This window comes from Leptosomus discolor, chromosome 11, assembly GCF_034619465.1.
Source record: "Leptosomus discolor isolate bLepDis1 chromosome 11, bLepDis1.hap2, whole genome shotgun sequence".
In the NCBI taxonomy this organism is placed as follows: domain Eukaryota; kingdom Metazoa; phylum Chordata; class Aves; order Leptosomiformes; family Leptosomidae; genus Leptosomus; species Leptosomus discolor.
This window is the reverse complement of record NC_141401.1, coordinates 10915042-10939103: the sequence shown is the minus strand read 5'-3', so window position 1 is coordinate 10939103 and position 24062 is coordinate 10915042. Positions and strand designations below refer to the sequence as shown.

Sequence of the window (24062 nt, the reverse complement as noted above, 5' to 3'; positions counted from 1 at the left end):
CCGAAAATCTCTCTCTCATCAGGAGGTTCAACAATGCAAGGAAATTCTTTTTTTAGCCAGAAGACATCTTGCCAGCCACCTTAGTCTTCCCATTGTTTATGATAGGCTTTAATAAGATTTTTCAGAAAGCTATTAGTATTGTCACATTGCATTAAATCCTCTATGCATAATAATTGAACACCAAATGAAAAAAATTATGTGGCGGCAGGGCAATAACTGGAAGTTTTAATGATTTGTTAAGAGAAGCGTGACTATTATGCATTAACCGTACTGGAATGTAGTATTTTGTACTAAGTACTGTATTTAAAGATATATCTTAATGTATTTGTGCAGTTTGACCCAGTTACATGTTTCTGTGGGAAACGTAGCCATATAGTTATTTCCTGGCTTTCTGTGTGTTAACTTTGGGATGAATCTATTAGTTTTCCCAGTTGATTGCTTATTTCCTTTTTAGAGAGAGGGAAATAAATTTAAATAATGTTCATAGCTTTGGTTTTTTTGTTAAAAGATTTTTCCAGAAATCTAGGTTTTGCCTCATGGGTTTGACAGCATGCATATTTATGACAAATGTAGGAATTCTCCATCCCATTAAAGTTTCAACAGATAATTTCAGCAGATACTCCATCAGAACAAAATAAATGTTGTTACTTGGGGAAAAGTTATTAAAAGTTCTTAAGTCTTTAATAGAATATAATACCTCTCATTCAGTCATTAAATACTATTTGATGATTTCTTGGCCAGTTATGTGCAAGAGAGTTTTGCTGGCCAGTTAAGGCCGCCTTCAACTCCAGGGTTTTTTTTACCTGTTATTCAGCTACTGTTGAAACAACCCATGATGGTTCAATCCCAGTTAGTGACTGTTGCTAAAGAAAGGCAAAACAAGTGAAACAGAAGGTCAGAGCGTGTGTGCAAGTATTGGCTGGCAAGAGTCCTATTGACTTGTATTAGAAAATACCCAGTGGATATATAAAAAAATAGGGTAATTGTTTTGAGAGTTTTATCAGCTCTCTGTTGATCTGGGACATTTTGGGCACTTTCTCATGTTCAGTAACCTTCCTTAGTGAAATATGAAAAAGTACTGTAATTTAGTGGATATGATGTACAAAATATCAGTAAAAGACAACATTTTTCTGAAGCTCATTTTCATAATCCATATGAGAATGGAGAACTCTACATCTCCTGCACAATAAGGATAAAACTTAACATACTTAAAATAAAAGTAATGAAAAATTACATGAAAGCTTGAGGCTTTTTTAGTTTAGAGTTTTGGTGAGCCATAGATTTTCAGTGAGGACAGTTCATGGACTGTCTTCATGCTTCATTACAACAGAACAAATCAAAAGAAAATTACATTACCTCAAACAAAGAACTAGTTTGAGAATAAAATCTCAATATTAGGTTTATGGAAAAAATGTTTTTTTCAGAGAATTTCTTTGAATATAAGTTCCTAAGCAGATAAATATTTAGTCTTTTGAGACTGTATAACAAAATTGCAATTTGCATTTTGAACAATAGCTGGTTAAATAGAAATCACAATATCTTGAGGCCTTTCTTTTAAAACCTATTTGTTTATTTCCAGATTTGTCTTTGTAGAAGATTCCATATGAACCCACCAGAGACTTGTAGATTGTTGATAATACAACTTTGTATTTAATTTTTCAATATTAAAAAGATAAAAAGAACAGTAGGATCTAGGGGGAAGTTACAAGCAAGGAGTGTTTGTGTGCAAACTGCAGTATTTCTTCAGGCGAAAAGGTCTTCTATGACATAGAGCATGCAAGTTCTACAATAAAAGTAGTTTGCTATTTGTATACAACTGCAAATGAGAGATGATAATACAATGGCTGATTTGAAAGTGTTTTCATGTTCATATTTAGGGGTTATTTTTTTTTCCTCTCTGCTAACGCTAATGTCAAGTGTGATGGAGGGAGTTGCACAGACACCTAAGAGGAAGAAATCTTTCTCATTTCACCGCTATCCCTTGTGTGTAAATTTTGATCCAGTGGAACCCTAAATAGCTCTACCAGATAGAAGACTAATGAATGGCTTTAGCCTCCAGCCTGGCAATGGAATAGTAAGGTAGTGGTGGCCCCCATGGCGGGAACTGGGTTTTTTCACAGCCCCAAATTCTGGCTTTGGCCCTGTCTAGTGAAAAGGTGCTGAATCCATGGCATCCAGCTTCCGAATCTGGAAATGAAAGATCATTCCTGTACAAGTAATTCCAAGCTCCCTTGGAGTACATGCCTTTATGTGATGGTAGCAGTTTTGCCTTTGATTAGCTGACTCCAAAAAGCTGATAGATATTGCCACATAATTAAACAGCCCCACAGTCGGGCATGCTTCTATTTAAGTTCAAAGTGTTTTGCAGCTTGACATAATGCATGTAAATGATGTTCAGTAAATAGTTGGAGAACTAAAACTCAGCAGCTGTATCCTTTGTGTATCCATTTTCAATAATTAATTGAGTAAACTGTGGCTTTTAGTTGGGAGAGTGATGATGCTGGTTTTACAACTCCTAAATTCAGTAGGATCAGAACAAAAGCTTTTGTGTTCCTAAATGCGAGAGTAGTAAAGCTGATCTCAGTTATACCAATATGAAATAAGCTGTAGTGGTATAAAATTTAATGATAACCATTAGAACTTTATACCAGTTTTTACTATCAGGAGCGCAGCCAGCTTATAGACTTTAAGGAATCGTTCTTGGCAGTATCTCTCTGAGCAGCGAGATGGTCTCCTTTTTCAAAGGAAATGAGAGCTCAGAGTAAAGATCATTGAAGAAGTGTCTTCTTGGACTAGAAATTGCAGTATCATTAATGTTTGCTTAGAACTGGGAAGGTGTGTGAACAAACTTTTCCTTATGGACAGGGCTTTTACTCCTAGATGTAGGTGTGTGTTAGGTTTTCAGTGTCTGAATGAAACGGTGTCTGCAGATCCTGTGGCTGGCTCTGTGGAGTTGTATTTACATGTCACTGTAAATATGGAATTAGAATTGGAGTCAGGTAGGTCAGTAGGGCCCTCCAGAGAGCATCTGCTTCAGCCTCCCACTTGAAGCAGGTCCAGTTAGAGAAGGTTGCTCAGGGCCTTGTCCAGGCAAGGCTTGAATGTCTTCAAATATGGGAGCTCCACAACTTCTCTGGACAACCTATTCCAGTGTTTGACCACCCTCTTGGTGGTTTTTTCTTCTTTTTCTTTCTCTTTTAACAGGTCTGACTTTCTTGTTTTCCAACTTGTGACCATTGCTTCTTGCCCTTCTACAAGAATCTTGCTCCATCTTTTCATATACTCCCACTGGGTAGATACCCACTTAACCTCTTCTAAAGGCTGAACAAACTCAGCTCTGTTTGTATGCCATGTGCTCCAGTTCCCTGCTCGTATCAGTGGCCCTCCACTAGACTCACCTGGGATGTCAGTGTCTCATAAGTGGGGAGCGCAAACTGGACCCGTACTGCAGATCTGGTCTCACAAGCGCTAAATAGGGGGAAGTTATCACTTCCCTGGACCTGCTGTCTATGATGTTGCTAATGAAGCCCCGTATGGGGTTGGCTTCCTTCACCTCAAGGGCACAGTTCTGACTTATGTTCAACTTGTTTTCCACCAGTACCACAGGTGTTATTCTGCAGAGCTGTTTCGTAGCCAGTTGGCCTCCAGCCTGTACTGTTGCATGGGGATATTCCATTGCAGGTGCAGGACTTTGCATTTGTGTTTGAGTTTCATGAAGTTCCTGTCAGACCATATTTTCCAGCCTGTCAAGGCCCTTGTGAGGAGCAGCCCCACCAGCTGGTGTATCAACTATTCCACCCAAGCTGGTGTCTTCGAGACTCAGGGAGTGTACTCTATCCCATCATCCGCGTTGTTAATTAAATTACTCCACTATTCTCTACAAATTGTAGGTGTAGAATCTCTCTATCTCTTTCTGAAAGCTAATGTGTAGAAGTCTCAGTTGTTCTGTGACCTTCTGGATCTAATTTAGATGCTTTCCTTACTCCCTGCTGCTTCAGCAAGTCCAGTGATCCCCTTGCAAGGAGCGACTCAGTGTTGCTGCAAACAGTTTCTCCCTCTGTAAGTGGCATAAAATTTTATCCGTTCAAAACACAGTGAAGAGTTTTGCAACATTTCAGAAGAAAAACTAAAACTAAACATGGGTGGCAGCATTTGAGCAGATGTGCAAAGAGAGTGAGCAGGCTGCAGGCTGGTGCTGAGGTGAATGTCTGTCGTCATGGGGAATGCAGCCTCGCTGGCCAAGGGCAAACGCCTGGATCAGCAGCTGCAGTCCTGGCAAAACCAGCAGCAATGCAGTAAGCCTGAGTGTCAGGCTGTTATTTGAGGGAGGTGTGCGTGACCACGTATGGCCATCAGTAAGCCAGGGAGAGCTGAGGGATGCCGATGGATAAATAGTGTATGCCCTAAGACATTTGCTGAAAACATGTCCACATCCAGTGTATCTGATGAGAAATTGCGTTTTTCAGGCTATCTTTGTCAGCCTTCAATGAGCCAGTGGAGTGGTGGGGTTTTTTTTATTTTCTCTCTGACATTACTGTTAGTGTGTGAACTTTCTACTCATCCACTAGTGCTTCTCGTTACAACATTCAGATCTATTCTAAGTGTGGGATGTTTTGTTGTTTTAGCCAGTTGGTGCAGTAATTTATTATTAGTTATGCTTTCACAGTTGAGCAATCATGTTACTTCATTGCATTTATTCTTTGCCAACATATAAATGGATTATTTGTAATGAGACAGCTATGCGTTACTACTGAATGTGGATTTTGCAACTTGAGCCTGAGAAGGATAATTCACTCACTGCACTCAGCCTTTGAAAAGGATCACCACGAGCGGTTTCAGGATCTGTTCATTGCCTGCCGGATAAACAAAACGTGTGTGAGGCTGTGGGAAATGGCATTGATTATTTTAGGAATTAACATTGCTCAGAAAAGAGACAAAAACTACCAGCGTAAAGAAGCTATATAATTTCTGATAGGCTGGTGTTCATGCACCTTTCTCCACCTGTGCTCAAGGACTCCTCAGATGTACCTGCAGAGACCTGGGCAGCGTCCCCTTCCACGCGTGGCCTCAGGTTGCTTCGCTGCTGTAGTGGCTTACAGCAGCAAGGTGATGACCCACAGGAACTCACTGGTACTTGGGCTTCTCCATCTCTGTTTTACCTGCTTTTGTGCTTGTTCTGTCAGTGCTCTGGAAGAGAAATAATCTTGACTAGCCGCTTGGCATATAAGCATAAAGATTGCAAGTCCTACTGTAAAGCCAATAGAAATACTTGGCAGTACGGCTCTCTTTGAATTCACATTTTCCTTTAAGCAGGTCTGTTCTTTTAGTTGTATGGTGGCAGTGACATTGATGCAAGGTCAGCCACCACTGAGCTCCCAGCCTTGCTTCATCAGCTCATCGCTGGCTTTTGGCGAGGCGCTGCGCTCCCTCCACACCTCTGTGTGCAGGCTGTGACCGAGAAGAGGCAACCACTGCGCTACAAAGAGCCGTGACCCATTTTCAGATTATGCAAGTCTCCACGGCCCTTTTAATTCAGTGAGATGGATTCCCTTTCAGGTGCTGAGGACGAACAAAACGCTTTGTTGGGGCAGGTTTGGGGAATGCCAGCAGACAGTGCGCTAGGCCTGGATTTTACATGATACTGTTACAGATTTGGTGATAAAAGTCAATTAAAACAGAGAAAGGTTTAGTATTTTTGCAAGAATTACCCTAGGAATTTATGTTTGTTTGTTGAATATGTGTTAAACCCCTTCTGTCATAGTGGAGTGATGCTTTCAAAGGCTGTTTCACACTGGGTGAGGATCTGGCTTTCTTTTGAGGCTGTTGCAGTGCAGGTACAGTGCACTGCAAGAAGCAGATAGCTGAGTTCTGCTCGAGTGCTTATTCCTAGCCATACTTTACTCAGCGAGGACCAAACTCAGGTCTGACAGCCTGGAGTTTTTACACAAAATTTGGATAACATTTCAGCCATCTTACGAAGGTTTACTGAGGTCCTCTGTGTAAAACTGGTGCTTTGAGTTTTTGAAGAATGCGTGGCGTTTTTTGTTTTCAGCATCATAAAGATGCTCAGCCACACGGGTGGGTCACAGTGCAGCATTTTTCACAAGTCTGTTCCTTCCATAGAACTGCACAGAACTCCCAGCTGCAGGAATGGGATTTGTATCCCTGAACCTAATGGTATATACAGAAGGTACTCAGAAGTACAGAGCTGGAGAGACGTGCTTGAAAGGGTTACTCTGGGTTTATATGCAGCCAAACTGTGGTCCCTATGCCTGAAGTCTGCTGTGTAGGTCATGCCTTTAGAGTACAAACTGTTGAAGCATGAGAAATGATTTTTTTGTTTGACTGTTGTAAATTCGTATCAGTTATCTTTGTCTCTTGAAATGAGTGTTTCACTTCCAAGGCTAAAGTTACTCTTCGCTTGCACAGTTGCCTCAAATGGTTGCTACATATTTTCTAATCTGGAGGGAATTCCCGTGACTCTGAGATATTTATTCTGTAACTAAATAATCATGCAATTTTTTTGTTAAATTTGTCTTTTTACAGTTGTTCAGTGAAAAAATAAGTGGAGCAGAAGGAACAAAGTTAGATGAAGAATTTCTAGAGATGGAAAGGGTAAGGAAAGTAACAGTTTTTCAATATTATGCTATTGCAGAATCAAAAATGTTTCACATGTCAAGTGGTAGGTAGAATGGTGGTGTAGATTTACCTGGGGGAGAAACCCAAATATTTGCTTCCAAACAGAAATATATAAGGATAAGTGCAATTTTATCCTTGAGCCTTGTCAGCTCAGTGAAGGAGAGGAGATGTCCACAAAGGCTGTCAGAGCAGAGGAAGAAGATTCCACTGACACCTCTTGGCAGTGAAGAGAAACTCCTCCAAGAATGGTGCAGAGCATCAGGAGGGCTCTGTCTGTGTGGGGGATTAGAGAGAGAAGTCGTCAGTCATTAGTGAGTCTTCATAAATATTGCAAAGTCTTCCCATCTGATGTTATTCATGATAAAAATCTAACTACTAAGGTCAAATCTTACCTTAATACAGAATTGTATTTCTTAGTTTAAATCCATGTTCAGAAATTTACATGAATTGTGGAAATTGAGATGTTTGCTATCCACTTATTAGTTGTGTTGCAAATTAAGCAGTTCCTGCCAGTTCTTGCTTTTTCAGCTTTTTATGTGCTTTTAAAATTTGTCTTTCTGTGTGCTTTTTAGTGTTCATAGTAGACCTGGGTCACAGCTTTTATTGTTGGCAGATTGAGGAAAAAAGTCTTGTGTGTGTTGTTTTTTTTCCAACATGCACTTTTGAATTTATGATCTAAACAGGTTTCTAGGTTTCAGTTTCTTTGGCTACAGAATAATTATTTCCTTTCTCTGCATTATAAGGGGAAAAATAATGTGCAGGCCCTAAGGGAGGAAAAGAGAAACAAACCAGAAATGTAGTTTTAGAAACTATCAAATGGGAAGACAAGGCAAACTACTGCTTTAAATGGCTGTGACCCTAAGATTGTGAGGGCTGTGTTCAGTCTTTTTCACCTGTGGAGAAAAGCAGTCTTAGTAACAACTGTTGGGCTGGCAGGAAAATTCTAGTCGAGAATTTGTAAGCAGTAGTCAATGGGCTGATGGGCTGGTAAGGTAAGCCCACATTCTGACATAAATGTTCTCTCCTTCCCAGTATTACCTACCAATTAATATGTTTTTGGTAAAATCCTGTCATAACTATGACATGGATATTTATTTTAAGCTCTGATATTTGCTTTATTTTAAATAAAATTTCATAATCAGCTATAACAGTATATTATGTCTAATAAAATTATAAACTTCCTACTAATTGATTTGATTTTTGCTGTGTTACTTTTTCAGAAAATTGATGTTACTAATAAAGCTGTAACGGAGCTTCTGTCCAAATCCACAGAGTATCTTCAGCCAAATCCAGGTAGGATAGGAACAATAGGTGTTGGATTGTGCTGAACATGGTTTTCTTACTTGGAAATTCATCCTAGGTAAATAAAAGCTAATTAGGTCATCCTTGTGAGGCTTCTGGGTGTCCTAGAGAACTTTACCAGCGTATGCCATGAACAAGTGTAAAGTTTATATGCAGTAAGTCTGATCTGGGATGCATTTGACTTGCAGCACACAGTGCGTCTGGTTTACTGGGCATGTGTGTGTTGTGCATGCATGACATGTCTTGGACAGCTTGGGCCTGTGGTACAACACATGTCTTCATATTTGTGCTGGATTTCCTGGCGTGGGGTGTGGATCCCTGATGTGAAGAGAATGCAAACATTTTTTTTTAGCTGAGACATAAAAAGCCATTGAATTTACCTCACAGGCTGCTGCTATCAGAGGTACTGGTATTTGAATGAGGCTTTGCGTTTTCGGGACACTGCTAGGTCTCAGTGGATTTTGGATTGTCAGTTAATAGAGGTTTTTCAAATGTTTTAAGAAACAAGAAAGGAGATTTGTTTACATTTGCAGTCAGTCACAGATTTTATCTGTTAGGACCTTGATTCACTGTCCAAATTGGCTGTTGGAAGAACCTTCATTTTTTTGAGAACTGTCTGACTGAATTCCTGTTTAGTGAGCTGCACCAGTGACTGCAAAGGTACCAGTCTCCTGTGGGTACCTTATGAGATGCACATCCCTGAAGAAGTTTGGTGGGTTATGTCTGCATAAGGATGGTAGGATGCAGTCCTTTACCAAGGCCTAGCCAGCATGTTCAGGATGAAGCTAGTCACCGTGGTCCCGTTCCTCAGGAATGCCCTGCCCCTGGCCACTGCTGTGTTGAAGAAGCGGTTGAGTGATAATAGTAAGGAGTGGATTGTAAAAACTCTCCAAGAGTAAATGCATTTTTTTGTCATGATATGTGCAAGGTAATAATAAATCAATTTGTATGTACCAGGCCATTCAGCAGAACAAACTTCTTCTGTCTTGATTACTGGAACAAAAAAAAAGCAGGGGGGTGCAAAAAAAGCAGGGGGGTGCAAAGTTCTCACAAGCAAGAGAGGGGGAGAGAGAGCATGAAATTGGCTTTGGCTGTGCTTATATCTGTTTAGTGTTTGCTTTTTGCAATACTTCTAATCAAGGAGTTCACAAGCAGGAATATTCAAAGGAATGTGAGTATTGGTGAATATCCACAGAAGATGACAAGCACTCCCACTATGTATCTGCCTGGAGAAATGGTGCTCATTCGGTTGGGAATAAAAACCAGTTTCATGTGACCCACATTGTTGAATGGAATCTTACTTCAACTTTTTTGTTGTCGATACTTCATAGTCAAAACTTATGAATCTACAGACCAGCTTAGTGACTTGCTTCGTGACATTGCTTGTAAAATGATTTATTGCTTTAAATATATTAGTTTTTAAAGTGTTTTTATAACTTTCGGGGTTTTTTTTATGTCCTCCTTAGCATACAGAGCCAAGCTGGGAATGCTGAACACTATGTCAAAGATCAGAGGACAAGTTAAAACCACAGGCTATCCCCAGACAGAGGGACTCCTAGGAGACTGCATGATACGGTATGGCAGAGAGCTTGGCGATGATTCTATGTTTGGTGAGTTTGTGTATCTCCTCTGTGAATATTTCAGCATAAAGTTCCTTTGCAGAATATTACTCATAACTTATGTGATAGCTACTGCAGGTAAGAGGGAAAGTTAAGCACAGCGATCAGGGGATGATTGATATAAGTAACAAAACATGATGCTTCTGCATCTTTGTCCACCTCTATTGCAGGTGCATTTGATAACACTGTTACTGATACTGTCTGATGATTCATGTAATTACCATAACCATTTTCGTTTCTAAGTTGCCAAACCTAAATAATTTAGGGTGATTCTTAGATGTGCTGTATTTCTTTTAACCTTTAAATAAAAAGAGGCACCCTATATTTGAGAAGTAAACTAAGGAAAAAAATCTCATAGAAAAAAATAAACAGTAACTTTGGATATTTTAATTATTATTTTTTTAATAATGATCTGGTATTTCTGTGCTTTGGATCAGTGTATCTTAAATATGTTTTCATGTTTTCAAGAAAATGAACTCTAGCTTGGCCATGCTACAATTCTTTGGTAGATCAAATCTTGCCTATTTCTTCTCAAGATATGTTGGTACTTCACAGACAAAATCTTGATAGAGGCCTTGTGTACTGAGCATGCAGTGTGTGGGCTTGACTGGAATGAATTTGAAGCATTGTCACAGAGCTGCTCAGCGGTATGGCTGGGATTGAGAGAGAACCAGGGAGAAATACATGAGAAAAAGAGAACCCTGGTTTGGGGAAAGAGAGGGGAATAGGAATAGGAGAGAGCGGTATGTGTGCAGAAGCCAATGCAGAACTGGCTGGCTTTGGCATGTACTGCTGTTCCTATCTGCGATTTTACGCACAGTGGTTGTCTTGAAACAGTAACAGCTATGTAAGCGTAGGGACCTCGCTCTCGAGGCCGGGTGGGTGCTGCTGATAGCCAAAGGCTCATGTCTTCTTCTCGCGAAGAGCAAAGAGGCATAACTCGTCTGTGAGCTGGATGTATTTCTGGTTTTGCAAAAGCAATGGGGATACTAAATAAAACTAGGAAAGGGTAACGAACATTTCAAACACCGTTCTGCATGCTGATACTTACATGCTTAATAAATTGTACAGCTATGTTAAACAGGTGATTTTAAAGAAACAGCAACAATTTTGGCCAAAAGGAGGTTTGGAAAAAAGCACGCTGTATCTGAGGAAGCTGAAAACCATGATTTGTTATTAAAAAGTTACTTTTTGCATATTTAATAATATTGCTAAAATTGTACAAATTAATCAGCTTGGCTTGCAGCTCTCCAACTCAGCAGGTTTGTAACCTATGCAAATACAGCAGGGAAAATAGTATTATTTTTTTTCCCTGATGCCCTTCAGGGAAAAAAGTATACTTTGGAACAAAATTTTTCCAGTCCTAGTTTTTTGTAGGGTACAAGCAAGTGCATAGCCTTCATTATTTTATTTTTTTCTTTTTATTATTCTTCAGGGGCCTGCAGCTCATACAAAGATGCCTATTTGAAATAGCTGTTTCATAAGACAAGTTTTCTGTGTTTACGTATATTGAGATATAAGTACCCTGTTCTTTACCATAGGCCTTGCACTACTGGATGCTGGTGAGAGCATGAAGCAAATGGCGGAGGTGAAGGACTCACTTGATATTAATGTCAAACAAAATTTTATTGATCCTCTACAGTTATTGCAGGACAAAGATTTGAAAGAGATTGGGGTAAGTTTTCCAGGGTAATGCTTCACTTCAGAGTCAATCAATCTCTCGTTCCCTAAGATATTTTTCTTGAAAGCAGTAAGATAAATAAATTTCACTGCATTTAAGATTGCCTTTCTAGCAAAACAGCGATGAAATGTACTTAAAATCAATGTCTGGCTATTTCTCACTTGTCTAACTTACTGAATCTGCTATATTGCTTGTATATTCAGTACAAGAAGGATAGTGAAGAAAATTATATTCTTTGTTTTTCTGCTATTTTATTTTAACTGCCATTTTTATTAATTCTTATGAACATGTGAGTGGGCTGTGATTTACTGCAACTGATTATCCTATCTCGCCATCTCTGTCAACCTAAAGCTGTTCGTAAAGGAGGATGAATATAACTGTTGAAAACGACTATTCAGGGGAATCACAGAATGATCTGAAAAGTGCCATAAAATGTTGAAGTGCCGTATGCCGCTATAGGAAAAATACAGGAAGCAGAGGAACACATTTTTGACCTTCAGAGTTGAGTTTTTGATGCCTTTGTTTACAATGTGACAATTCAAAGAAAGCCAGGCAGTCTTTGTCTGAGCCTGTTGATTCAAATTGACTTGGGTAATAAGCAAGTTAAAGCCCTGATGAAATGCAGAAATGAAAGTTATTTTATTTGTTTACACATAAATGGATATGGAAAGCATAGCAAAAAGATAGTAATAATGTCTTGATGTCTGTAGCTGTCTCCTATGATAAATAACTGTTTTCAGTTGCAATTCTTCTGAACTGATGAAAAGAAATTGTTTGACGTTCGCTTTAATAAGCGTTTTGTACTGTCACTGTGAGTCCGTTCTGTATGTCTGTCAGTCCCATGATTTTTGGCAACAGAAAAGCTTTTACAGTTATATCAGACAGAAGTGTCAAGTTGACACTTAACAAAGAAAGCAAGAATAGAAGATTTGTTGGAGCACTGCTTATGGAATGAGAGGGGAAAATAATCCTTTAACTTTTAGCTGTTGTATTGCAAATAAATCAAGAGGTAAAATTGAATTGAATGTAGAATATGGGGATACACACATATTTAGATTGGATCCTGCTTCTCATTTAGACAATCTGAGGTGTTGCACGTTTAGTGAAGTCCATGAGTTAGATGCCTAAGCTTAGCAAATCAAGACAGCCAATTCCCCAAGTGTTAACAAATTGCTCTTTATTTAAAATTTCATTCATGTATGCAGTCCTAGACTTGCACGATGCTGCCTTGGATCAAAGGGATGGACTGGATAATCTCTGAGCCTTGTGTTTCCTTGATTCTGCATATATTTGCATCCATAACTGAAATTTCCTTAAATCACAATGTGTTTGTTTGGGCATGTCCCGTTTGGACCTTCTCATGAATGTTCTGTCTTATTTAGCATCATTTGAAGAAACTAGAAGGACGCCGTTTGGATTATGACTATAAAAAGAAGCGTTTTGGAAAGATACCAGATGAAGAAGTTAAACAAGCAGTAGAAAAATTTGAAGAGTCAAAGGAACTGGCTGAAAGAAGCATGTTCAATTTCTTAGAAAATGATGTAAGTCTGTCTTGCATTTTTGTTTGCTGCAGTACATCCAGGAGAGCAATGTGTGTGGGATTGGATAAAGCCTGTCCCATCCTTCATAGGAGGTAAGGTCTGAAAGCAGAAAGTGTGCCTCTTTCCTCTTTAATCTCCTGTCAGAGAGGAACATAATGCACAACAGTAAATGGGAGAACTCAAGATTTCAGGAATATCTTCTGGAGATACAGTGGCTCAGACAAGATTGTCACAGAGGTCTTAAGTAGATTTATAATCTATGAGCAGTGAACTATCTGAGGGTAGAATGCAGTTTGGTCAGTGGGAGGGAGAAGGTTGGGAGATTAACGTAGTCATAGACGTGCTGCTGAAAACTGGGCGAGGGTATGTACCCTGCGCTTTCTGAGTTGGAGCTCACTTACAGTCAAAACTTTGCTGATTTGAAGTCTCGGAATTATTTTGCCTCTGAAAATCATTATTACTACTATTTGGCTCTGAAAATTGCTCCATAGAGTTTGTTTGTGGTTTGGCCTCAGGTACCTGGACTTTGGCTCAGAGTCTAAAAGGAACAGCTGCGTCGTTCAGGATAATCCTCTCTTCTGTCCACACACAGAGGAATAGCAGGATGTGCTCTTTCCCATGTAATTGTAGAACTGTAGGAAAAGAGGACTGGACATATTCGGGCCTATTCCAAAGCTTTCGCTTCTCCTATAGATACTTTCTAAGCATGTTTTCTGTGATGCTGCAAGAAGCGTGCTGTCTTCTGTGAGCAAACTGCAACAAGGAGGAGCTGTTAAGTGGGAATATTTAACTGCAAGCAACTTCTCCCTCTAGGCACACCCGTGTAATGGCCGGTTACACGTCAGCCTGTAGCTCCTAAACCGTTTGGAGTGGGACACATTTGTTACAGCAGTATATAAGTCAGTAAGCTTCTTGCTGTTCTACCAGTGCAAGTTATATGAGGGCAGAAAAAATTTAACATCCGCTATCAACAATTTCAGCACACTGTTCCACTGTAGGCTCTACCAACTGCCTGGTTGCGGTGTATGTGTTTTGTAATTCTGCCTTGCATAAGCAGCTGAGAAATGTTTCAGGTAGTGTTTATCGTTAGTCAAAGCACCAAACTGAGGATAAAAGAATGCATGGATTAAAATGGTTTAGCTGAGCCACTAGAGAACTGATGAGTTATACTTTCTAGTATAACTAATTCTGCCTTTGGGAGGGAGTGAACTGGATGTCCCTTTGAGGTTTTGTCCATACCTGCTTTCTATTGTTTCTGTTTAAGGAAAACTCTGTGCTCCTTCCCTTCCATTTTCCACACTGACCCAGTTTGTGTGTCCTCCTCAAACTTCTCATTACAGCCTTGTTGTCTAACCCCAGACTGTCCAGTGGGTTTGCAGAGATCTTAACGGCAATCGCTTCCTTCTGATCCTTTCCAGTTCCCCAAATGTCTCCCTTTCTTGGTCTCCTTGCCCTGCAATGTCTGTTCTGAGCTCTGGTTCCCAGCTGTCTTGCCAGGTGCGTTTCCCAGACTCAGTCCTGATCCCCATCTCTTTCTCAGGTTTTTGCACAGCTAGTTCCAGACCTCCCACGTAGACATTGTTGCATGCACTTCTTATCAGATCCATCTTCCTGCCTTTCCCACTTGGCGAGTCCCAGGCTTCTCTTGCTAAGGGGCTTTTAGTCCCTCAAGTTTCTCTGGCTCTTTCCCAGTCTCTCTCTCTCTCTCTCTCTCCTCCTAATCCACAGTTCCATTTCTGTCCTAGCTCTTAGTCGTCTTGTTTGGACAGTCCTCTTCCATGCGTTTTCTCTGACCACCACATCCAAACCCCAGGCACTTTGTGCATTGTCCTCAGCTGGTTTACATTACTCTCTTCTGACTGTGATGGAATTGTATCAGCTGTTGATTTGGTTCTGTGCATTTCATTTCTGTATGCTGTGTGACAATGTTTGGCTCTCTTGGAATCCCGGCAGAATTTCTAATAATCTTTCTAACCAAGTAAAAGCAGACAAAGTATAGCACAAAATTGCCATGGGTCCATAAAACATTTGCAGAAAGTTTACTCAGATACCTTCTTGTGATCCAATGTCTGAAGACATCACGATGGAATGGAAACATGTCAGACTTTTTGGGGTCTGTCTTCTTAAAGTTGTCTTAAAGGAAGAGGACAAATAAATATGTTACTGCTCCATCCCTAGTACAGCTTGAACTTTTCATTTTGTGTTAGGGGAACGAGATTATTTGCTACCTCATGAATAAAAATATTTTGATCTTTCTTTCTCCTTCACATTCTCCCTCTCCTCACCATTCATATTTTTGAATGATTGGCTGATACTTTTTAAATCCAAGTAGATAAATCATGTTTCATTTATTGGTTTATAAATGCTGCCATCTAGTGAGGTAAGCCCAGATCATTTCAGAACTGTAGTTTGTAAACATTGCTAATAAACACTAACAGGTCTGAGTCATAAGAGCTGTCACAGTGTAATTTCTTCGGCCATTGCTGATCAGAAAAGCCCCACTTTCACCTGCTAAGGGGTCATGTCCTTTTAAATGTTTCAGGCCTGGGTGTTGACAGACAGCTGGCTTGGAAGTTGAAAGCAGAAGGGATTTGCACATTGTGAAAGGAAATGACTAAAGGACCCAGCCCTGAGTTAGTGAACTAGTTATACCTCAGTTTTGTTCAGTTTCCAACTGGCAATGTCTTTGATAGAATCACATATGCTCTTTTTCAATCACCTCCACAAGGTATCATTGTCTTTGAATGATCTGTTTGTTTATCCTTCAGATGAATGTCCAGCAGGCTCCTTACAACTATTTTCCTCTCTGTATTTCAGGTAGAACAAGTTAGCCAGTTGGCAGTGTTTGTAGAAGCAGCACTAGATTACCATAAACAATCCACAGAAATTTTGGAGGATCTACAGAGCAAGCTGCAAAACCGGTAAGTCTGAACCCATCAGAAAATTTTGAACCTCTTTTGCAGCTGAGGTTCATGAATGTGAAAAGTCTGTAGCAACAGATCTTGAAGCACCGTCTCACAGATGCACGTTTGCTGTGCTCAGTGCCTCACTGGACTTCATTGCTTTAAACCGTTGCCACCTGGCAACTTCTTGCTACACTGTGAGCCTTTAATGTAGTGCAGGATCCGCCCAGAAAGCTCGGTGTGTGTGCAGAGTCTCTCACTCACATCTGGGGAGGTTAATCAGGACAGCCTCCATTGGTTTGTAGGTTTATTTAAACTGTATACTTTGAGTTGTGTGCTGGAGGCTTTGCTGTGAAGTTGGCCTGATTTCATTGAGATTAAGGGGTATAACAAAATTCTGCAGGAGAGTAAGGAAATAGCCAGCCAGCTAGGAACACAGCTGTGGTGTAATGTCATCCTAACAGAAGAAAAAATGCTGCTGTCATTAACTTGTTATATGTCACTCAGAGAACCAGCAGAGAACAGGAGACCTGAATGACTTGAGTGTCACTGTAGCACAGGCTAACATTACAGTCGTGGAGTTGAGATGTTTGGGCTTTCCTGAGATCAGGGTGGACATGATGGCTGTGAGTATTAGCAAGGGGTAGCTGTGCCTGTAGGCACCCTGCACCATCCAGCTGCCTCAGACACAAGAAGGTCTCAGCTGGGCCATGTGCACATGCAGGAAGACACATTGATACAGTTGTGCTGACCTAATGGTTGTTTCTCATTTTCTCTAATAAAAAGGCAATGTGTGAGATGCAGTCCCTGGGCCTCTGTCCTGGCTGGGTTTCTGCATATGTCATTTGCAGTTGAGCTTTCCAGAGAACTCGTTCCTGGAACTTCTGCTGAACTCAGTGGCAGCTGTGAATGCTCAGCACTTCTCAAACTCAGGCTGTTAAGCTTTTTGCCTCTGTCAGTGGGACCGAAGCATTAAGTAAAACAGGGACTTGCTGAAATTCAAACAGTGCATGAGAATTGAGCAGCTTTTTGTGAGTAACTCGCGACACCCCCACCCCAAAAAACGCCTGAAAACAAAACCGCAGAAGGGGTTTTTTCCCCCACCTTTCAAATAACAAAGCACTGAACCTGAGTGTAAGCTCTGTAAGTGTATCTTCCTTCAAGGTAAATCTGTTGCCATTCTTCTCTGTGTTGCAGAATAAATGTAGCATCTAGTCGGCCTAAACGTGAATTTAAGCCAAAGCCTGTAATAACGACAACTCTGGAAATAGGTGATAATCAGCAGCACAATGGGATTGCCTATAGTTCTTCCATAAAATCATCAGGTAAGTCTGTGGCCACATGTCTATAGATGTTTTGCCAGATTGTTGCTTGAGGTATTCCTTGTACCATGAGAACAATGGATCCATGAGCATCAGTATCCATGCATCTGACTCCAGGTTGTTTCCCGCATTTGGAAATGGAATTGTGAAGCAGGGTTCTTCCCAACAGTCTGTCGCCCATCTGAAATTTAGGTGTGGCATTCTGCTTGGTCTTTTAGGTTCTCTGTATTGCCACTGAGGGTAGGAGGAGAGAGAGGGAGAGGCACATGCAGAAAACAGTTCATTCCTTGCAAAGACAAATGCCTGAGGTGGGTGTGTTCAGTCACTGTCTGGAATATCTCCAGATGCTAATTTCTCTCCACAGGCTGAGAACATAAATGATCAGTACAGGATCTTAAGTATTAGCCATGCAAAATTCAGAGAGATGTCTCCCACCCTTACTGATTTTATTAACATTATTTTACTTTACTGGTTCCTAAAGTATGCATTGAAGTGTGCGCATTTATGAACTGAAGTACTTAGGTACCTGCTGGTGTGGGAGTAGGATCCCTTCCTTTGATTAAGGCCTGATTTCACACAAAAAAATCAACTGTGGAGAGCCCTTGAAAGTTGTATGAATGGTAATGATCAGTGAGGTCACACTACTCATTGAAACAGATTTTCTTCATCTCATGAATAAAATTATTTTGCCTTACCTGCTTGCTGGCTACAGTGCATGATGACAGAAAGCCGATTAAAAAAACAAACAAACAAAAAACCCCCCCCAAAACACGAAAGACAACAATATGCGAAGAAAAGAGAATGAAAAAGCCAAATTTTTCCATAAACATTATTTGTAAGGAAAATAGAGAGGAAGCAGTGATCCAAAGTTTCCCTTCTCTACTTGCCATGGTATCTAGGATCTTTCTGTGAAGCTTTTTTTAAAATTTTTTTTTTCTCCTGACTCTCCAATTTCCTCTTCCCTCCAGTCTTGTTCCTTTTTAAAGGTAGTTGGAAGAGAAATGAGAGACCTAAAGGTGAAAGAATAAAGCTTGGAGCCATAACTTCATGCTCCTTCTAATGTCTCTAATTTTCTTGCACTCTCTGCTACAAGATGAAGCTATTACACAGTTCATACTGAAGGGGATTTGCAGCATAAATCCACCCGGGAAGATCTCGATTTGTTTCTTTTGTGCTTCAGGCTGCCTCAGGGTGTGTTAGTGAAGCTCCCCCAAATGCTAAGAGCAGGTTTTGTGTTGCTATCAAATGTGGGGTTGAGGGAGACAGCCCCATCTTTGCACACTCCTCTCAATTCCACTGCTTCCTAAGACATGTGATACAAGGACACATTTCATTCGAAGCACTGGGGATGTTTGCAGCAATCAGTAACTTCCTAGTTATTTGCACAGCACATCTGGATGAAAGTAGCAAAACCGTAGCAACCTTTATTAAAAATTCCGCATAAAATTTCTAGGCCCCTATCAATTACTTGTCAAGTTATATAGGCTTTATTTTTTTCTGCTTTATTTTTTTTGACACCAGTGTGTCAAACGAGTTTCAGACCATATTAAAGTGGTTTATCATTGCCATGAAGCAGTTGATCTAAGGTGTCCTTTAAGGGTAATCAAGCCTGCTTTTGGGAGAAAGACAGACTAGATGACTTCTCAAGGTTGCTTCCAGCCCACTTAGTCGAAGAAAAATCCCAGTTTTAATGAGCTGAAATTCACTGAATGAACTGAAAAAATAAATGACCACTGATCCCTAAGATAAGGAAGGAGTGAGCCACTTCCATTCATTGATTTCATTCGTGGACTATTGCATCAGCTGCTTGTGTATCACTAAATGATGGGTTTTCGTTTACTGCTTTGCTCACTCAGTGCTGTCAGAATGGAAAAGAAATAAAACAACGATGAAAGACATGAAAAGGAGAAAAGGGATAAATGTAATAACAGTTGCTGTGCTTAGTGTTGCTAATAATATCAGACAGACTATGTGTCACGTGTTTTTCCTCCTGAAGAAGCTGTGGATGCTGTGCTTACCTCCCCAGCAGGGACAACCGTCAGTAAACTCATTGTTAATTCCCTTTTCTCTTCCTGTTCATTCTCAAAAGTTATCCATGCGGATTTCTGTGGAGTTGCAGTGGGGTCAATATGCCCTGCTTGTTAATGGGGAAACCTTGCTGTTCCTGTTTAAAACCAGAATAATGAAACAGATTAGATTTATAGTCTGTGATTTAGAAATGTGAACCAGGCAGCTCTAAGCAGAACTGCTAAATGTTTTAAGGTTTTCATGCGATAGGGGGGATAGCATCATGATCACCATCTTTTATTCATTTAGAATACTGACCTCTTCATCCTGCACAAACAACCACTTTCATGTTTAATTTTCCTTGTTTATACATTGACTCTATTAAAATGTAGACATTTGATTTCTCTGCTACTGCCACTCAAGGTAAGTAGTATATTAGTAGTCAGTGAGCCCATGGAAATCAACAGGACGGTAAGCTGTGATACATTCAGCACTGCTACCACAATCCGGTTTGGAGTGTTGAAATGGTTTTTCCTCTGTTTCACCACAGCTTTTCAAGTTAAGTATCAGCTTCTTGGAGTAGAAATAGCATTTTCCTTTGTACGGTCCCTAACACGTGGGGATTATTTACTACTAATGACTTGCACACATTTGAAGGGCTAGGTTCACAGAAACCTAATTTTAATGTTGTGAATTATTTAGCTGCTTTGATTAAGCACAGATAACATTCTGTGTTTTTGTTCTGATTCGTTGTTATCCTCATTAATCAGCTGCAGCTATGAGCATACTCTGGCTCATTTTAGAACTCTCTTTAAATGCTGTATTACATCATGCCTTTTGTTCTTTTTGTTTGTCAGATTTGACTATGATATGAAATAAATGGATCTGGTTGCCACGTGCTGGAATTTAACATGAGCATCTAAGTGTTTACTCACTTCAGCTGTGAGACTTGGATTAATTGTCTTAGCAAGCTTCCAGTTTGTGATTATTTACGTGTAATGTTGCTACCATATATATATACAACACAGTATAGAAGGCAGAGTAGATGCAGGTACAGGCAGTAACTTCCTTTGGGGAAAACAAACAAACAAAAAAACAAACCAATGTTGAATGGCATTCTGGTTTCATCCTTTAACACTCCAGAAATTACAGAGCTTCTTGCTTAACCTGGTTTTGTGCTGTCCAGGTTTGAGTGCTCTGGAGATTAATGACAAGTCATCTTTGGATGTGGCAGTGCACTGTGGCAGTTTAACTCCACAACTGGAGAAATGAAGGCATGCGTGGTGTTGCAAATGAACATAAATCCCATTTGCAGAAAGAAAAAGTGCAATTTCCTTAGCTTAAATCTGTGCAACAGGAAAGGATGTGCAAGTATTTCATAGGCAGGAAAAGGCTGGAATCGTGTCACCAGTTCTGCGATGTTAAGCAGCGTGTGTTGCAGACTGTCGCGCAGTGCTGCCCCGTTACCTTTGTCAGGGAAGCTTTGTCTCATTGGGTTATACGGTAGCAGCAGCTGCCTGACTCCAACGAAGACTTTGACTGATCCTACAGCCTGGAGTGAAACCGGTTGTACTGCCTGTGACCATTAGTAAAAAATTTTTCCAGGCTGCCAGACATTTCTTTTCAGTTCTTTGGAGCTTAAAATGAACCAAATGTGATCCATCTCACATCAGGTACCTTACTGTCAGGAATTAACTGGCCTGCAATAATAAATTAGCCCCGCCGGAGCAGCTGGTGAAAGCAAGCGACTTTGTCAGTTATTCAGAGCGCTGCCTTCTGCTGTTGACAGTTCCAGTGAGCCAGTACCAGTTCTACCTTGGCAAAGACTGAAAATAACCTGGCTGGTTTTGAACACAATCAGGTCACTTTTGCTGGGAAACTGTGGCTCATCATCTTTTTTCTGCTTGGACTGTTTCAGCAAAAATATGTCCAGAACAAGGCTTTCACCTGTATCATTGTGTTAGACTAGCTGTAGTTTAGGTGGTTCTTGTAAAACTTTGTTCCTAGCCTGTGCCTTCCACAGGCAGGGAGGACTAGTCCAGCGTTATTACAGCAATGATCTGGGGGTGTTTGCTGAGGGGTCTCTGTGTTGACAGTTTTCTTCCATTGTTATAGATAAAAGCTCTCTCCTGTTGATATAAAGGATAAAACATACCCACAAAACAGAAAAGTAATTCCTACTTCCCAGTTTTAACACCAAATATTACTCCTAATTGCATTATTGTCAATTAAAAAGACGCTTTCACTTGTCCTCATTTACTGATCACCGGAATAGTTGTCAGCTGGTTTCCTTAAGAGACTTCTACCTGCTTGTACTAGAAGATGCCTGAACAGTTACTTTTCAATAGTTTCCTACACATTACCATGATTAGTAGATTAAAATGCATTTTTGCATGCATTTTTTACCATCTTAGCTATTATATCTAGATTGCATTACCAATTGTGTGCAGATTTACCCAGACAGAAATTGTTCTTCAAGGTGATTGCATAATCAGCATGTGTGATAGCTCGGAGAGAGTCAAGACTAGAATATTTGAGAATTGTTGCAATGTTCCAAACAAGACAGCCTGAATAACTTAGCATTTAGGAGGTTTAACTGCTTTACTGTAAGTACTAGAGTGTTCTAGAGCTGTCATGCTATAATGTGTTTTCCTGCTTTTTACATGGCAGCAGCATGAAATCTTTTCTCCTGTTCTTCCTTTATAAATAGATTTCCAAATACCAGACTTTTACTTGGATATGCTGTATGTGCTTTCAAAAGTCTGTTACAGCTGAACTTCAGTTGAAACTCTGGCTAGTCCTTGGCCACAGAGCTAAGATCTACGATGTGAACATTAGATTACATTTTATTAGAATAAGTTATTATTCATAAATATGAATGAACTGATATATTACATATGTATCCATACCACAAATCGAAGCCAATTAACACCCCTTCATGAGATCCTTTTAAAAAAAGGTGACTGCATTTACAAGGTTAACTTCTTTTGCTAATGGTGATTCTGTCTTGTACTTTAATTTCTATTTATACTTACTTGTTTTCCTGTAAATATATGTACTTACTATTATGTGTGCATATGGTACCATTAATATTTTAAGAGAGTAATTTGGAATGAAAATCTTTATAGAGGGCAAACAGCATAAGTCACAAGAACAGCCAGATACTGTATTGAAAAACTGTTTTCATCTGTAGAATAGTTTGACAGGCACCATTGTTCCTAGCATAACCTTTTCTTCAGTTGAGATGAAGGAGGTGTACAGCAGAGGATTTGAACACCCGGACCTGGGGAGCAGTAACCCAGAAATGACTGTTGCTGCTCAAGTGAGGTGAGGGTGGGAGCCTTAACGCAGGAGCAGCTGGGAGCCTCGCTCCTGCAAAAGCACATGGAGCGTGAAAATCCAGGTGGCTACCTGCAGGCTGTCAGTGTGTGTGGGACTGACGCCGAGCCCCTGCCTCAGGTAGGTATTCACGCAGTAGCGGTGTGCTGCAGTGCAGTTTGTTTAAGTGGTTACTTGGCACTGCTCCTGTTGACTCTCCTACTTCCTCAACTCCTACACTTCCATTTCCTCCAGCCACCGCTCCAAAGAGCGCACACTGGTTTTGACAACTGTGATTACTCAAACTATTGGTTTGAGATAAATGCCCTTTCAAAAGGGAAGGCAACTAGGAATGGAAATAGAGTGGCATCTGAATGTAAGGGAGAAACAGAATTATGCCTTAAACTAATTCTCACTAGTATTATTTCTGTATGTAGCAGGACCAGATGTTAATGGGTGAAAGCAATGGCAAAACTGTTGGGGGGAAATTCCTGACGGCAGGGCTACATTTTCTGACCTGTTGTTTTATGCTTAGTGGCTGGTGGGATGCTGTGAAGCTCTATTAATATGTGGGTTTTTTTCTGTCACTGGGGCAGGTTCTTCAATGCACATGGATCAGCCTTGCTGCCAAGCTCTCTATGACTTTGAGCCAGAAAATGAAGGCGAGCTTGGGTTTAAGGAAGGGGACATCATAACTTTGACTAATCAGATTGATGAGAATTGGTATGAGGGGATGTTAAATGGAGAGTCTGGCTTCTTCCCCATTAATTATGTTGAAGTGATGGTTCCCTTGCCTCAGTGATTGTGTCATTCAAGCTGTGAACGTGATTTCATGACTGAAATGGATTCACAAATGTTCTGTCAGTGTGGCATTCTGTGAAAGCCTTGCTATTTGACTGACTTACTGACTTTTGTATGCGTCTTTTTAAAATGTATTTATTTTATATTCAAAAAAAATTTCACCTTCCCTAACTCATCAACCTGCAAAAAAACCCATACCCAGTTTTTTTGCTTTGTGCCTTGAAGATCACTGTATGGAGTGTTTACTGGTAGCTCACTGTTGCTCCAAAAATGCATTTCCTTGCTCTTATTGTACGTGGAATTTTTTTTATCTTTGGCTGCAACGATTTTACTATTGAAACCCATTTTTAAAAATACTGTAAGTGAAGCTAACTGTAACCAGTTCCTCAGTTACTGATGTCGTTGAGCTCTTTCATCTGTCACACTGTAATTTATTGTGATCAAGTTAATCCATGTTTCACATTGTATGTTGACAAAAAGCAAAGTGGTTGTTGTCAATATTATGACGTTGTACTAAGTACAAGTTCTCAGCATTGAAAATTCCTATAATTTACTGACCAAACTGAATAAATATTTCTGTGGGATAAGAACAGTTGTTGCTGCTTCTATTCCTATAATTCTCGCATTTGTTTTTGAGCTGGAGGTCACTTTTTCTGAATAGATCAGCTTTTAGTGAAGAAAACAATGCTGTATGAAAAATGCATGAATAAAGCCAAAGTATTATTTTCTGATACCTCAGCCACTGGAATTTTAATAGTCTTGCTTTCTCCCTATTGATTGTGTAGCATTTAGAATGTCTGTTAAAATTTCCTTCTAGCAGGAGGATAAGAGAAAAATTCCTTTGAACTAAATACAAACCGATCTGAGCTCCACAGGGTTTGTGTAGAACTCCATGGAGATACATAGGTGAGTATCACTGGTGACTGCTG

General features: G+C 40.1%; 1 protein-coding gene across 3 annotated transcripts in view; it reads left to right on the top strand.

Moving 5' to 3' along the window:
• SH3GL3 (SH3 domain containing GRB2 like 3, endophilin A3) overlaps nucleotides 1-23864 on the top strand; it is a 57523-nt gene extending 33659 nt beyond the window's left edge. For 2 of the 3 annotated variants that reach the window (XM_086471388.1, XM_086471390.1), the window contains exons 2-9: nucleotides 6547-6615; nucleotides 7860-7932; nucleotides 9408-9551; nucleotides 11102-11235; nucleotides 12624-12782; nucleotides 15600-15703; nucleotides 16883-17010; nucleotides 22929-23864. In XM_086471388.1, the coding sequence (XP_086327514.1) occupies nucleotides 6547-6615; nucleotides 7860-7932; nucleotides 9408-9551; nucleotides 11102-11235; nucleotides 12624-12782; nucleotides 15600-15703; nucleotides 16883-17010; nucleotides 22929-23134 (1017 nt within the window). In that variant the 3' untranslated portion in view covers nucleotides 23135-23864. Of the gene's footprint in view, nucleotides 1-6546; nucleotides 6616-7859; nucleotides 7933-9407; nucleotides 9552-11101; nucleotides 11236-12623; nucleotides 12783-15599; nucleotides 15704-16882; nucleotides 17011-17225; nucleotides 17316-22928 lie in introns of all 3 variants that reach the window. The other variant, XR_015183823.1, reaches the window with a different exon arrangement.
• Nucleotides 23865-24062: the final 198 nt, after the last annotated feature.